Genomic DNA, 17,681 nt, shown 5'->3' with positions numbered 1-17,681 from the left:
ATTTTATTATTTAATACGAATGTATATATTCGATTTTTTTTTCTTTTTCATTTGCTTTTTATTTTACTTTTTGTTTATATAGAAGTAATTCAATTTTCCTTTTTTGTAATATATTTCATATATCCATTATTCCGATATAACTTTGAATTATTGTACATTGTAATACATTAAAGAAAATGAAAATGCTTTCTGTATCATCTGTAATAGATATATATATATAATATTTATATAATATATATATAATATATATATAATATATATAATATATATAATATATATAATATATATTATACATATATATATATATATATTTAATTAAATTAATTTTTACCGCAGCAAAAACTTCATGCGACGACACGAAGAAACCACCTATTGATAGTTCACATGGCTTCATGGTTCTTGTTAAAACGAATAACAGAAGCTTTTGAGTTCTAATAGAAAGATTGTAGAAGGGTACTTGACATCTATAAAAAACCAAAAAAAAAATTAATAATAATAATAATAAATATATGTATATAGAAAAAAAATTTTTATTTAAAAAATAATTCATTTGCATCTAATTAAAAAACGCGATAATAGATTTCAATTAATATAATATTTATTTTAATATTGATTACGATCAACATAAATTTCGTTTTAGATATAAAATATTATATAAGAAAATCGAGTGAGACAGAAAGAGAGAGAGAGAGAGAGAGAGAGAGAGAGAGAGAGAGAGAGAAATAAATATTTGGTAATTTTTTGCGATTTTTACAATTCTTCGAAAGTTGCGTTGCTGTGATTTATAAGCTTTTGTCCACAATAAAAATTAATATATATCGTAAATATAGAACAAAAGATATAAATGCTTTGTTCAATTATTTCAACGTTACTTTTCAATTTCAATGATATTTGAAATATCTGAAAACAAATTGCGATATATCACATATGAATGTTGATTGAAAACGAATTTACAATACAATATTTTTGTAAATAAATAAATATTGTGCCAAAATGTTTTATAAATTTTAATTGGAAAAAAATGACTGATCGACAATTTTTATTTCTTTTTTTTCTTATCTTCCACTTTTTCTTTTTTTTTCATTTTTTTTTTTTTTTTTCTTATACAAATGATCTATGAAAAATGAGGTTTTGCTTGAAAATAATTTTACTCTATGTCTCTTGAACTTTTCAGTATTTAAAACAGATACGTATGTATTGGATTCTTCCATATACGATGTTGATATTATCGAATTTTTTCCTCTTTTTCTTTTCTTTCTTTTTTTTTTTTTTTTTTTTAACATTTCTGCACTATCTATTAGCTTTTCTAATATAAGGAAAAGCTGGCAAAAGATAATTAAAAGGTAATTAAGTAAGTGTAAAATTATAGCTATATAATTAAATAATTTAGAAAACATTTATGGTTATGTGTGCGTATGCGGGCATGCGTATATGCATGAGTGTTTGTGTGTGTGTGTGTGTGATCATTTAAGTTTATAAAGAAATTTTACATTTAATTTTATTTTAAATTAAATTTTAATAAAATAATAAATAATTATCACATTTATTATAATTTAATTACTCACATAAAGGAAATCGATAACGATGAGGAACATAGCTAAGAAAACTAGAATTAAGTATAATATCTTGGAAAAATTGTTTAGCAAATTGACAAACCTTGAAAGAAGAGAAAAAAAAAAGATAAAAAGAAAAAAAGCAAACAAAATATAAAATTATTATAATAAAATATAATTAAATTAAATATTCATCGTAAACATATGCTTGCTCATTTATAATCCGTAAATTAAAGAAGATATGAATTAATTCGGACTAACTTGATAACTCTTTTATAACGAATAATAATCTCAATTATCCAATATAATTCGTCATAATTATGTATTTCATCGAGGCAAGTATTTTTTATATATTTTCGATTCTTAAATAATTGCCGTATTTTATACCTGCAATAAACTAAAATGAAATAATTATGTTTAAAAATGAAATATCCTTTATAAATTGATCATATACATTATAATACTAAATTGACTGCATGCGTGTTGTATTACTATCAAATATAATGAAAAATATATAGCAGCTACCATCAACAAAATATAAAGTGCTATTATTTGATAAATAAGCAAAATATAATATAATAATCCTGCTTTTGTAATATTATTATTGATGGAAAATGGTAATATCAAATCAACGTTATCCAATCCATAAAAGGTGTACAATAAAATATTCAAAATACACGGTGATATCACGGAAATAGCATAGAGGTTGTAAATAACTGCAAAAATTCAAAAACATATATGTATATATATATATATATATATATATATATATATATATATTTGAGTATATCTGTGTGTGTGTGTGTGTGTGTGTGTGTGTGTGTGTATAATTGCAATATTATATATATAATTATTGGCATATTTTTTTTCATACTTACTCAGGACTATCAACGTATAAAATTTGCTTTGTTTCATATATTTATTTATAATATATAATTCATCCTCGTGAAATATTAGCTCGTAATCAAGCTTAAAATGAGCAAATATTGATCTCATCTGAGGAAATAATATTTCTTTATAATTGTCAAAAGTATCTTCAATATGGAAAAAATAAATGAAATATAAGACAAATATAGTACGTGCCGTTACGAAACTGAAATAAGTTGTGCTATAGGTACATATAAAACTCATAGCTGTAAATATTTTCTGAAGTACATTGATAACCAATTTAAAATTAACCTCTAATATAAATAATTGATATAACTGAAAATATAAAATATTAGTAACAAATCAATGTGTTAATACGTTTAATCACATTTTAAAAAGTAATTAATATACATATTTATGTTCATCGAATCGAATAGAATAAAACAAATTTTCAATAAAAAAAAAAAAATTATATTAATAAATATTAATTAAATTAATTTAATAATAATTTTTATATTAATTCTTTAATAAAAATTACACTTTAATAAAAAATTATTAATGAAACATTAATTTAAAAAAAAAAAAAAAAAAATATATATATATATATATATATATATATATATATATATATATATAATTATGATAATGACAATGAGTAAATTAATCACGATAACATTTACCTGATGTAAAAATATTGGTGACGAGTACAATGTTACTACAGAGATAAATAATAATTGATCGTACGAATTTTGATATGGACGTAGGCCCATTATAAATTGAACCACTCGATACGAAAGGAGAAAGTGCTTTTCGTAATAAGTTAGACCTCTCAAAGACATTTCGAAATATGTAACTTTCAAAGTATCAAGATAAAAAATAATTTCCTAGAATTTTTCTTCATTAAGAATTTAAATAACTCTTCGTTTTACTTCGTAATAACTTGTCAAATAGTGACATGAAAATAATACCATAATGATCGGATCAATAGTATACAATCATAAAATATATTTTTCTTATAGATGTACCATATTCGTGATATTGAACCCTTCTTGATAAAACTATTATACATGTAATTACGAAAATAGTTGTTTCTTCCGAACGATTAAATGAAATAATTCATACCGTTTCAATCGAGAGTCATGCGCAGAAAGATATATTGTTTGCAACCATAGTCAGTCGTTGTCCGACCGCGGTACAGGACATATGGTTAAACAAACGCGATATACATTGTGCAATAAATCAATTAAATTCAATCGATTTCCATTAACGACACATTTCGTTTCAGTGTAGTGTCTTTTTATTAATGAAAAAAAAATCGATTGGATATACAAAAAAAAAAAAGAAAAAAGAAAAAAAATTATTCCTTTAGTAGTGCGATCAATGTTTCAAGTGTCGTTATTAAGAGAAATAAATAAAATTTCTAGAAAAAAAAAAAAAGGAAAGAAAAATATGCATCTAAATCTTCACAACATTTGCTTGTATTTCATACGAGTAAGTACATACTTTTATTCCTAAAAAAAAATCGTAGAACGATAGGAATAATTTTTCATATTTTTATTACGTCAAAATTTGTTTTGAAGTTAACGAACGTTCCGACAAACAAATAAACATCGCAAAAAAAAATGCTTTTCGCATTAATTGTAAAATAATTGAAGATAATCGTATTCGCAAAAAGAACAGACTATTCTCCACTTTCATATATTTTATTAATTCAAATAGCTGTTAAGCAAATTAACAAATCTTAAACAAAAACAATATAATGAATTTATACAAAGTGAAAAAAAAAATAAAAAACGTATTATAAATAATTTTCATCAAACATTGTCAATCCGATAAAATAAATAATTATTATGCACTAATTCCGTGACTCTTTTATAACTTTTTACAATATTATCTCGACAATCCAATTTGATTCATTCGAAATTTTTACGTTAGATCAAATCTTTCGATTAAATTTTTTATCTTCTAGAAATGATTTATATATTTTCAATCTGCAATAATGACGTACTAAAATGACATTTATATTCGATAAAATAATACTTCTGATAAAGATATACGTTTCTAAGATAAACTTAATAAATTATTTTATCAAGTACGCTTCATTGACAACAATTGTGCGTTGTACCATTATCAAATACAATGAAAAAAATATACTGGATAGAATTAATAAGATACAGAGTGTTGTAATTTTGTAAATAAGCAAATTATAATAAATCGCTAAGGGCTTTGGAATATTATTCATAAGAAAAGGTAATTTTAAATGATCATTTTCTAATCTACCAAAGCGATATTAGATAGTATTTAAAATGCACGAAGTTTTTATTGAAATGCAATAAACACATAAGATATCTACAATAAACAAACAAATAAATAAAAAACTTTTACATAATTGTAATAATAAATTTTCGGTTATCTGCATAAATAACAATGTGCTTATCCATGATAGAATGAGCATATACTTTATTCCCTTTAATATATCCATTGATAATTTCAAATTCATCTTTATTGGTAAGCTGTTCGGAATCAAACTTAAAGCGGGAAACAATTAATTTTATCTGAAAGCAAAATGTTCATTTTCTTTTTTTTACTTCATCAATCTTTTTTTCTTTTTTTTTGGAACATTGAACAATGAAGCTAATTTATTTAAAAAATGATACGAACTTGTAGGAATTTAAAGTATGTAGTACGATAACACAATCTGCAAAATTTCGACAGTTGATTCCAGGATGACATCTGACATGATGAACTGACAAAACTGAAATCAAAAACTCCTTATAAGATTTCCTAATGATTATTAATCATGACTTCTTAACAATAGATGATTAATAAGTACCTATTCAATCTTATTTCAGCACAAAAATTCCATTCATCTGAATATCTGAATAAATAAGGCCAAATGATGGTAAAGTATTATTCCGATCGAACAATGTAATTCGTTTGGCGTAACTTTAAAACATATCTCTTAGTCTTTTAATTTCGTAAAAAAAAATTCGGCAATATAATAACAATGATTACAATAATTCTAATTGCAATAATTACGTATAGATTAAAAAGAAATACATTTACCTCAATTCCAATCACTGGAAATATGTAAACAGTTATTACATAAAATAAAAATAAATCACCAATCGAACTTTGATTGGTTCAAACGTCAATTATTACATTGAGCAAATTTGTTTGAACAAAGAAAATGTTATTCGAAGAAGATCAGAACATTCACAGACATAATGAAGTATCTGACGTTCATTGTATCGAAGTAAACAACAAATTTTACGCTTCTTCATCGTTGAGCATTCAAATTGCTCCTCATTATAATCGAGAGAATAATAAGTAGAACAGTGAAATGAAAATAGTATGAATATTGATCGAATCTATAGAAAAAAAATCGTAGAATGTGTCATTCTTATAAATTTAAGTAATATTGAAAAACAAACGATATGATTCAAGTGAATTGAAAAACAAAAACAGATGGTAGATATCCTTTCGAAAATATAATTCAGAAGGACATTTGCAGTAGGATATATTGATCGCAACCCTTCTTAGCCGTATTCCGATCGTTGTATACGATGCACGATAAAAGCAATACGCAGTGCGTTCCGAGGTAATCGTCAGTGAAGTCCATCGACTTCATTCAGGTCAAAGTTCGTCTAAACTACGTTTCTATGGAAAAATAAAACGTTCGGAAGCGGAATATAAAAACATTCTTTAGTTAATTTTAAAAGTTTCCCAGAGATTATCTTGAAACAGATCGATATTTACATATATATGAATATATAATATTCATATATATATATATATATATATATATATATATATATATAATAAGCCATACATAAAACGGATAAAATTTTTATAAAAAAAATTCTGCACGTAACTATTCAAAAGTTTCGCTATATTTAATTCCAGTGACTACAATTTTGTATTCTCAGAAGGAAAGAAATGGTCGAATGATGATCATAATAATACTTTACAGATTTATATTGGCCAAAATTAGGTAAAGTTAATGTACACTGCGGTACACCGATGCGAAAGAGAATGCTTTTTGGAATAACTAAAATAAAAGATTCTTTTTTAGGATAATGAGATTTAATATCTATGATTTATCTTCTTCTACTTACCCCAGCGAATGCTTTATGTGACATAACGAACATACCTCCGATTGAAAGCACGCATGGCTTAGACCATCTCAATATCATAAATAACAGTAATTTTTGAACTCTAATTGAAAGAATATAGAATGGTATTTTACACCTACAAAATAATATTTGATCTCTTATACAACACATAACTTAATAGCTTCTACGTATAGACTAGTTATAAAAAGGTAGTTTTCTAATTAATGTTACGCATCATTTTAGTTATATTTGAAACAAGAGAAATAAATATTCCATATTATTCAATAAAAATCTCACAATTCTTCGCGAGCTTTTTCGCTATGGTTTATAAGCGTCTGTCCAACATAAAAATTAATAAATGTAACAAATATAGAGCATGCAATGTAGGAACTACATTCGATAACTTGGATTATATTTTCCCTTAATGATGAAACATGAAATATCTAAAAGCAAAGAAAAAATGTTATAAATTCTGTTTTTGCAGATGACTTAAATAAACATAGACTGCAAGGAAATATATTAAATCTCTAGAATCCAATTTCTTAATTTGTTCCATAAAAATGACATAAAGCGGTGAAATTGCTAAATTAACAATCGATTGTTAACTAATCACTTCTTTATAATCTCGTATATTTTCATTAAAAAAGGAACGATTTACTTCTCAGGGAAAAAAAAAATTATTATAATTGTATATAGAAAGCAATTTCAGAACGTTCCACCAAATTAATATACACGATTTAGTTATTTACATTAGTGTAATTTTACTAAAAAAGAATTTATAATAAAAATATTTAAGAGAATTAAAGTTAATAAGAAAAAACGGAATTTTAAACATGAATGTATTACAACATGTATTACACGAATGTATTACACGATAATGTAAAATATAATCATAACGATAGAGAAATTAAAATATTATCTAATTCTATCACCCCATTTATCGTAAAGGATTTACATACAAAAAACTTACATACAAAAAATCCAATATAATGAAGAGCATAATAAAGAAAATTTCGATTAAGTAAATTCTCTTTGTACAAGAGTTGAGAAAATCAACGTATCTTAAACAAAGGAAATAATAAAAAATATGTATCTTAAATCACGTTTATACAGATGGATATTTCGATAAAATGAACGATTATTCCAAACTTACCTCATGATCCTTTCATGACGCTTTATTACATCGACTATCCAATCAAAATCATTCCTAATTTGAATAAACTTCTGGCGTCTCTTAAAAGGATGGCCAATTTTGAATCTGCAATAAATATATTATAAAATAACATTAAAATACATAAGATAAGACTAAACGATTATTAGTTTAAATGATTATCTTCATACCTTATAACACTTAATTGACAACATGCGTGATTTATGAATACCAAATATGTTGAAAAACAAATAATTGCTACAGATATTGATATATAGATTTCTGTTGCTTGGTAAATAAGTAAACTGTAATATACCGGCCCAAGGTTTAAAACATTATTAATAGGAATAGGTAAAGTTAAATTAACATTTTCCAATGTACCCAATTGATATGAAAAAATACTTAAAAAGCAGGGAGTTATTGTTGCAAGAAAATACACGTTGAAGATAACTACAAAAGAACGTACATACAAAAATTTAATTGTAGTATTGCATTTTGGGATATCCGTGTAGTATTTCACGTCCATACCCATGATTGAAAACGTATGTAGTTTGCTCTCTTTAATATATCTTTCCGTAATATCGAAATCATATTTATTAGACATATGCTCATAATCAAACTTAATATGAGAAACAATTGCTTTTATCTGAAAGTAAATTTTCTTTCTTCTTATATATATCAGTTCCTATCTATTGGAAAAAAATAAAAAGTTTAAAAAAATGGTACGAACTTGTACATATTTAAAGTAATAATTAGAGTAAGTATATAGAAAACATATAGCTGCGAACATATACTGCAGTACTTTGATAGTTGTTGCTAGAGGGACTTCTGAAATGGCGAGCTGATAAAACTGAAGTCAAAAAACCTTTATAATGTTTCATTATTGTTAATCTATGAGTTTTATTCGCTCAACACACTGTAATTCTTAATCAAACCACTTATACTTGACATTAATTTAAATAAACCCGCAATAAAAAACAATGATTATAATAATTCTAATAGCCATAATTAAGTACACATTAATGAAAAATATATTTACTTGGTGTGCTATTCCTGGAAATAAATAAACAGTTATTATACACACATGAAACAAGAGATCTCTCGAATTTTGATAAGGTCTCAAACCCATAGTATATTGAAACAATTTGTTCGAAAAAAGAAAATGTTGCTCGAAGTAGGTAAGACCACTCGCTGCAGACATAATGAACAATCTGACAAAAATTGCACCGAGGTAAACACCACTCTTCACGTTTATTCCTTATTGCGCATTCAAATTGACCTTCATTACAGTTTAAAAAACGATTTAGAAAACAATGAAAAGAAAATAGTGTAAATGTCGATCGAATCTACCGCAACAATTCGCATAATATATTCCTCTCATACATTAACGTAGTATTGAACCTTTCCAGATACGAGTCAAGTACATCGAAACAAAAAAACAGATGGTGGTTCTCAGCAATTAAACGAAAGGAGTTGTGGTTACTTCTTTTCATAATGAAAGACATGCGCAATGTAGCTTGTTGATCTGCAATCTTCTCAGTCGTCGTTAGACCGCGGAATAAGATACAAGCTAAACCAGGCGTTACGAAGAAATAGTCAGTGAAGTGAAATCGATATTATTGACAAGAGTAAAAGTGTGTCGTAAGTTATACGGAAATAAGAAAAATAATAATTTATTATTTCGACTATCTTATGGGACATTTTCATTGAAATCAAATATATGATTCGATGAATATGTATATTCAAAGAAATCGAGGTGTAGGAAAATTTATTGATAACGAAGTTAATCTGTTACGAAACTCATAAGATGTTTCTTAATTTAAAAGAATTGTGACACTGTAAAATGTAAATAACTAATCTTCCGTAAATAAATAACTAATCACCGATAAAATTCGGTGAATTCCTGATGTGTCGTTGTTAATTTTATCGAAACAAAAATGAGGAGAGATATTTTGACTGAAATTATTCTTAAGCATAATGTAAACTACAATAATAATGATAGTCGATCCATATGTAACAAGTAATGGTAGACACATTTTATTTCTGCGGGAGGAAAGAAGTTCTTTTATTCGTATTAACAATCATTGCATTTCTTTTTCCTAAAATAAATTTTGCAGTTACCGTGGAAATTTAATATACATTTACAAAAGGAAATACTTTTTGCATTAACAAAAATAAAATATCGTTAATTAAAATAACTAAAATAATTAATAGATTCTATAATTGTATGATGTTTTCACCGAAAAATACTTACTGAGATGAGGCAAATAAATAATGGATTGAAAGCCAGCACGGCCTCATGCTTCTTGCTATTACGAATAACAGGACCTTTTGATTTCTTACAGAAAGAGAATAGAAAGAGTTTTTATCTCGGTATAAATATCTTTAAGTAAGCTATTTACAAAAATTCTTCACAAAAATGAAAAGTTGGTGGATATGTCTCCAATTTTGTAATTCTGAAGGATATGCTTAGTGGAGTATATTGATCGCAAACCTTCGCAGCCAGTTTTCGTTCGTTGTGTAGGGTGCACGACAAAAACAGCACGCAGTGTGTTACGAGGTAACCGTCAGTGAAGTCATCGATTTTATTCACGTCAATATTAATCTAAACAACGTTTCTATAAAAAAGGAAACATCAGCACGAGAAAAATAAAAATATTCGTTAGTTAATTTTAAAAGTGTCTCAGCGATTATCTTGAAAACTGTCGATAAATGAATATACATAAAAGTATATATAATAAGCCATGCATAATGGATAACAATTTTATAAAAAAAATTCTGCGTGTAACTATTCAAAACTTTGGTTATATTTAATTCCAATTACTACAATTTTGTATTCTTAAAATTAAAAAAATAGTCAAATAATGATGATAATAATACATCACAGATATATATAAGTAAGGTAATGTTAATGTATATTGCGGTACACCGATGCGAAAGAGAATGCTTTTTGCAATAACTAAAATAAAAGATTCTTCTTTAAGATAAGGAGATTTAATATCTATAATATATCTTTTTCCACTTACCCCAGCGAATGCTTTATACGACGATACGAATATATCTCCGATTGAAAGCACGCATGGCTTCGACCATCTCATTAACATAAATAAGAACAATTTTTGAACTCTAATTGAAAGATTATAGAATGGTATTTTACACCTGCAATATAATATTTGATCTTTTATACAACACATAACTTAATAGCTTCTACGTATAGACTAGTTATATAAAGATAGTTTTATAATTAATGTTACGCATCATTTTAGTTACATTTGAAACAAGAGAAATAAATATTCCATATTATTCAATAAAAATCTCACAATTCATCACGTGCTTCTACGCTATGGTTTATAAGCGTCTGTCCAACATAAAAATTAACGAATGTAACAAATATAGAACATGCAATGTAGGAACTACATTCGATAAATTGGCTTATATTTTCCACCACCGATGAAACATGAAATATCTAAAAGCAAAGGAAAGAGGTTTTAAATTTCTTTTTGCAGATGTCTTAAATAAACATAGACTGCAGGAAAATATATTAAATATCTAGAATCCATTTTGTTGGCGCGTTAATAAAGGAAAACATAATACAGTGTAATTAGGAAAAATACTAAATTAATTATAAATGTATGTAAAAAGCAATTTCGGAACGATCTTTCTTAATAATACATACGAAGTAGTTATTTACAATAGAATAATTATATATAAAAAAGAATTTATAATAAAAATATTTAGAAGAATTAAAGTTAATGAAAAAAAAAACGGAATTTTAAACAATTTTAAAAATGCGTGAAAGTATTACTACAAAATTACTTGATGTTATAAAATATAATCGTAATGATAGAGAAATTAAAATAATTTCTTATTCCAACATCCCACTTATCACAAATAAATTACTTACACATAAAAAATCCAATATAATGAAGATCATAACAAATGAAATCACGACTAAATAAATGCTCTTTGAAAAGGAGTTGAGCAACGTAATATATCTTAAATAAAAACAAAAAAATAAAAAATATGTATTATACATCACATCACTGAATAATATTGACAGTTCAATAAAATAGACGATTACTGTGAATTTACCTCAAGATCCTTTCATGACACTGTATTACGTCCACGATCCAATCGAATTCATCCATAACTTGTTTAAATTTCTGTGATTTTACAAAAGGATGTCCAATTTTCAATCTGCAATAAGTATATTGTAAAATGACATTATAATACATGAGATAAAACTAAACGTTTCTTAGTCATCTGCATACCTTATAATGCTTAATTGACAACACGCGTGATTTATGAATACCAAATATGTTGAAAAACAAATAATTGCTACAGATATTGATATATAGATTTCTGTTGCTTGGTAAATAAGTAAACTGTAATATACTGGCCCAAAGTTTAAAACATTATTAATAGGAATAGGTAAAGTTAAATTAACATTTTCCAATGTACCCAATTGATATGAAAAAATACTTAAAAAGCAGGGAGTTATTGTTGCAAGAAAATACAGGTTGAAGATAACTACAAAAGAACGTACATACAAAAATTTAATTGTAGTATTGTATTTTGGGATTTCCGTGTAGTATTTCACGTCCATACCTATGATTGAAAACGTATGTAATTTGCTCTCTTTAATATATCTTTCCGTAATATCGAAATCATATTTATTAGACATATGCTCATAATCAAACTTAATATGAGAAACAATTGCTTTCATCTGAAAGTAAATTTTCTTTCTTCTTATATATATCAGCTCCTATTTATTGAGAAAAAATAAAAAGTTAAAAAAAAATGGTACGAACTTGTACGTATTTTAAGTAATAATTACTGTAAGTATACAGAAAACATATAGCTGCGAACACATACTGCAGCACTTTGATAGTTGTTGCTAGAGGGACTTCTGAAATAGCGAGCTGATAAAACTGAAGTCAAAAAATCTTTATAATGTTTCATTATTGTTAATCTATGAGTTCTTATTCGCTCAACACACTGTAATTCTTAATCAAAGCACTTATACTTGACATTAATTTAAATAAATCCGCAACAAAAAAACCATGATTATAATAATTCTAATAGCCATAATTAGGTACACATTAATGAAAAATATATTTACTTGGTGTGCTATTCCTGGAAATAAATAAATAGTTATTATACACACTTGAAACAACAGATCTCTCGAATTTTGATAAGGTCTCAAACCCATAGTATATTGAAACAATTTGTTCGAAAAAAGAAAATGTTGCTCGAAGTAGGTAAGACCGCTTCCTACAGACATAGTAAATAATCTGACGAAAATTGCACCGAGGTAAACATCACACTTCCCACTTCTTCCTTATTGCGCATTCAAATTGACCTTCATTACAGTTTAAAAAACGATTTGGAAAACAATGGAAAGAAAATAGTGTAAATGTCGATCGAATCTATAGCAACAATTCGCATAATATATTCCTCTCATACATTAACGTAGTATTGAACCCTTCCAGATACAAGTCAAATACATTGAAACATAAAAACAGATGTTGGTTCTCAGCAATTAAACGAGAGGAGTTGTGGTTGCTTCTTTTCATAATGAAAGACATGCGCAATGTAGTTTGTTGATCTGCAATCTTCTCAGTCGTCGTTAGACCGCGGAATAAGATACAAGCTAAACCAGGCGTTACGAGGAAATAGTCAGTTAAGTGAAATTGATATTATTGACAAGAGTAAAAGTGTGTCGTAAGTTATACGGAAATAAGAAAAATAATAATTTATTATTTCGACTATCTTATGGGACATTTTCATTGAAATCAAATATATGATTCGATGAATATGTATATTCAAAGCAATCGAGATGTAGGAAAATTTATTGATAACGAAGTTAATCTGTTACGAAACTCATAAGATGTTTCTTAATTTAAAAGAATTGTGACACTGTAAAATGTAAATAACTAATCTTCCGTGATAAAATTCAGTGAATTCTTGAAGTATCGTTGTTAATTTTATCGGAACAAAAATGAGGAGAGATATTTTGACTGAAATTGTTGGTAAGCATAATGTAAACTACAATAAAAATGATAGTCGATCCATATGTAACAAGTAATGGTAGACACATTTTATTTCTGCGGGAGAAAAGAAGTTCTTTTATTCGTATTAACAATCATTGCATTTCTTTTTCCTAAAATAAATTTTGTAGTTAGCGTGGAAATTTAATACACCTTTGCAAAAGAAAATGCTTTTGTATTAACAAAAACAAAATATGGATAATTAAAACAAATAAAATAATTAATAGATTCTATAATTGAATGATGTTTTCACCGAAAAATACTTACTGAGATGAGGCAAATAAATAATGGATTGAAAGCCTGCACGGTCTCATGCTTCTTGCTATTAGGAATAACGAGATTATTTGACTTTTTACAGAAATAGAATCGAATGAAGTTTTATCTCGGTATAAATATCTTTAAGTAAGCTATTTAAAAAAATTCTTCACAAAAATGAAAAGTTGGTGGATATGGCTTCAATTTCTTAATTCAGAAGTATATGCTTAGTGGAATATATTGATTGCAAACGTTCGCAGCCAATTTTCGATCATTGTGTAGGATGCACGATAAAAACAGCACGCAGTGTGTTACGAGGTCAGTGAAGTCTATCGATTTTATTCATGTCAATATTAATCTCAACAACGTTTTTATAAAAAAAGGAAACATCAGCACGAGGAAAATAAAAATATTCGTTAGTTAATTTTAAAAGTGTCTCAGCGATTATCTTGAAAACTGTCGATAAATGAATACATATAAAAGTATATATAATAAGCCATACATAACGGATAACAATTTTATAAAGAGAATTCTGCATGTAACTATTCAAAACTTTGGTTATATTTAATTCCAATTACTACAATTTTGTATTCTTAGAAGTTAAAACATGTCCGAATAATGATGATAATAATACATCACAGATTTATATAAGTAAGGTCAAGTTAGTGTATATTGCGGTACACCGATGCAAAAGAAAATGCTTTGTACAATAACTAAAATAAAAAATTCTTCTTTAAGATAATAAGATTTAATACATATAATTTATTGTTTTTCACTTACCCCAGCGAATGCTTTATGCGACGATACGAATACATCTCCGATTGAAAGCACGCATGGCTTCGACCATCTCATTAACATAAATAACAACAATTTTTGAACTCTAATTGAAAGATTATAGAATGGTATTTTACACCTGCAATATAATATTTGATCTTTTATACAACACATAACTTAATAGCTTCTACGTATAGACTAGTTATAAAAAGGTAGTTTTCTAATTAATGTTACGCATCATTTTAGTTATATTTGAAACAAGAGAAATAAATATTCCATATTATTCAATAAAAATCTCACAATTCATCGCGAGCTTCTACGCTATGGTTAATAAGCGTCTGTCCAATATAAAAATTAACAAAAGTAACAAATATAGAGCATGCAATGTAGGAACTACATTCGATAATTTGGGTTATATTTTCCCTCACCGATGAAACTTGAAATATCTAAAAGCAAAGAAAAAATGTTTTAAATTCCCGTTATCAGATGACTTAAATAAATATAGACTGCAAAGAAATATATTAAATCTCTAGAATCGAGATTCTTAATTTGTTCCATAATGTGATGGAATTGCTAAATTAATAGTCAATTGTTAACTAATCATTTCTTTTCTACCTCATATATTTTCATTAAAAAAGAAACGATTTATTTCTCTGGGAAAAAAAATTGATTATAATTGTATGTAGAGAACAATTTCAGAACGTTCCACCAAATTAATATATACGATATAGTTATTTTCATAAGAGTAATTTTATCTAAAAAGAAATTATAATAAAAATATTTCAGAGAATTCAAGTTAATAAGAAAAATCGGAATTTTGAACATGTCTCAGGAGACATAAATTACTACAAAATTACTCAATGATGTAGAATATAATCGTAATGATAGAAAATTTAAAATATTTTCTAATTCCATACACCCCACTTATAGTAAATGAATTACTTACAAACAAGAAATCCAATATAATGAAGAGCATAATAAAGGAAATTTCGATTAAGTAAATTCTCTTTGAACTACAATTGAGGAAATCAACATATCTTAAACAAAGAAAATAATAAAAAATATGTATTTTAAATCACGTTCATTCAGATAGATATTCTGATAAAACGAACGATTATTCCGAACTTACTCCATGATCCTTTCATGATGCTTTATTACGTCGACTATCCAATTGTATTCATTCCAAATTTGGTTAAATTTCTGAGATTCTCGAAAAGGATGGCCAATTTTCAATCTGCAATGAGTATTTTGTAAAATGATATTATAATACATAAGATAAAACTAAACGTTTCTTAGTCATCTGCATACCTTACAACGCTTAATTGACAACACGCATGATTTACGAATACCAAATACGTTGAAAAACATATGATTGCTAAAGTTATTGATATATAGATTTCTATTGCTTGATAAATAAGCAAAGTATAATATATCGGCCCAGGATTTAAAACATAATTAATAGGAAAGGGTAAAGTTAAATTAACATTTTTCAATGTACTGGGTTGATATGATACAACATTTAAGAAACAGGGTGTTATTGTTGCAAGAAAATAGATGTTAAAGATAACTACAAAAAAAACATATATACAAAAATTTAATTGTAGTATTGCGTATTCGGACTTCCGTGTAGCATTTCACATCCATACCAATGATTGAAAACGTATATAGTTTGCTCTCTTTAATATATCTTTCCGTAATATCGAAATCATATTTACTAGACATATGCTCATAATCAAACTTAATATGAGAAACAATTGCTTTCATCTGAAAGTAAATTTTCTTTCTTCTTATAGATATCAGTTCCTATCTATTGAGAAAAAATAAAAAGTTAAAAAAAAATGGTACGAACTTGTACGTATTTTAAGTAATAATTACTGTAAGTATACAGAAAACATATAGCTGCGAACACATACTGCAGCACTTTGATAGTTGTCACTAGAGGGACTTTTGAAAAGGCGAGCTGATAAAACTAAAATCAAAAAACCTTTATAATGTTTCATTATTGTTATTCTACGAGTTCCTTCAAAAAAAGATTATTTATAGATGACTATACCATCTACGTTTAACACAAAATATTTATCCACACACTAATTATTTAATTTTATTCGCTCAACGCACTGTAATTTTGATTCAAATCACTTATATTAGAAATTAATTTGAATCAACTCACAAAACAATAATAATAAATACAATAATTATAATAGGAATAATCATGTAATTATTGAAGAAAAATACATTTACTTGGTGTGCTATTATTGGAAATCCATAAAGACCAGCTGAACATACTTGAATCAAGAGATCATTCGAACTTTGATAAGGTCTCAAACCCATAGTACATTGAAAAAATTTATTCGAAAAAAGAAAATGTTGCTCGAAGTAGGTAAGTCCACTCGCTGCAGACATAATGAACAATCTGACACAAATTGCACCGAGGAAAACATCACACTTCATACATCTTCCTTATTGCGCATTCAAATTGACCTTCATTACAGTTTAAAGAACGATTTGAAAAACAATGAAAAGAAAATAGTGTAAATGTCGATCGAATCTATCGCAACAATTCGCATAATATATTCCTCTCATACATTAACGTAGTATTGAACCCTTCCAGATACGAGTCAAGTACATCGAAACATAAAAACAGATGGTGGTTCTCAGCAATTAAACGAAAGGAGTTGTGGTTGCTTCTTTTCATAATGAAAGACATGCGCAGTGTGGTTTGTTGATCTGCAATCTTCTCAGTCGTCGTTAGACCGCGGAATAAGATACATGCTAAACCAGACGTTACGAGGAAATAGTCTGTGAAGTGAAATCAATATTATTGACAAGAGTAAAAGTGTGTCGTAAGTTATACGGAAATAAAAAAAATAATAATTTATTATTTCGACTATCTTATGGGACATTTTCATTGAAATCA

General features: G+C 26.5%; 2 protein-coding genes across 2 annotated transcripts; both read right to left on the bottom strand.

Moving 5' to 3' along the window:
* Nucleotides 1-4,887: 4,887 nt before the first annotated feature.
* Nucleotides 4,888-8,930, bottom strand: LOC124953455. The gene is made up of 9 exons (XM_047504866.1): nt 8,725-8,930; nt 8,416-8,535; nt 8,214-8,331; nt 7,877-8,135; nt 7,689-7,793; nt 5,487-5,500; nt 5,254-5,387; nt 5,082-5,175; nt 4,888-4,975 (listed from the first exon to the last, which is right to left on the bottom strand). Exons 1-6 carry the CDS (start codon nt 8,884-8,886, stop codon nt 5,488-5,490), a joined length of 777 nt encoding a protein of 258 aa, XP_047360822.1. The 5' UTR covers nt 8,887-8,930; the 3' UTR covers nt 4,888-4,975; nt 5,082-5,175; nt 5,254-5,387; nt 5,487.
* A 5,093-nt stretch (nt 8,931-14,023) lies between these two features.
* Nucleotides 14,024-17,095, bottom strand: LOC124953540. The gene is made up of 10 exons (XM_047505065.1): nt 17,006-17,095; nt 16,818-16,820; nt 16,614-16,733; nt 16,411-16,501; nt 16,073-16,331; nt 15,894-15,998; nt 15,711-15,801; nt 15,065-15,210; nt 14,771-14,903; nt 14,024-14,057 (listed from the first exon to the last, which is right to left on the bottom strand). Exons 1-10 carry the CDS (start codon nt 17,093-17,095, stop codon nt 14,046-14,048), a joined length of 1,050 nt encoding a protein of 349 aa, XP_047361021.1. The 3' UTR covers nt 14,024-14,045.
* Between the last annotated feature and the right edge of the window lie 586 nt (nt 17,096-17,681).

Source organism: Vespa velutina, chromosome 12 (genome assembly GCF_912470025.1).
Source record: "Vespa velutina chromosome 12, iVesVel2.1, whole genome shotgun sequence".
Taxonomy (NCBI): domain Eukaryota; kingdom Metazoa; phylum Arthropoda; class Insecta; order Hymenoptera; family Vespidae; genus Vespa; species Vespa velutina.
This window is presented reverse-complemented; position numbering and strand designations above follow the sequence as displayed.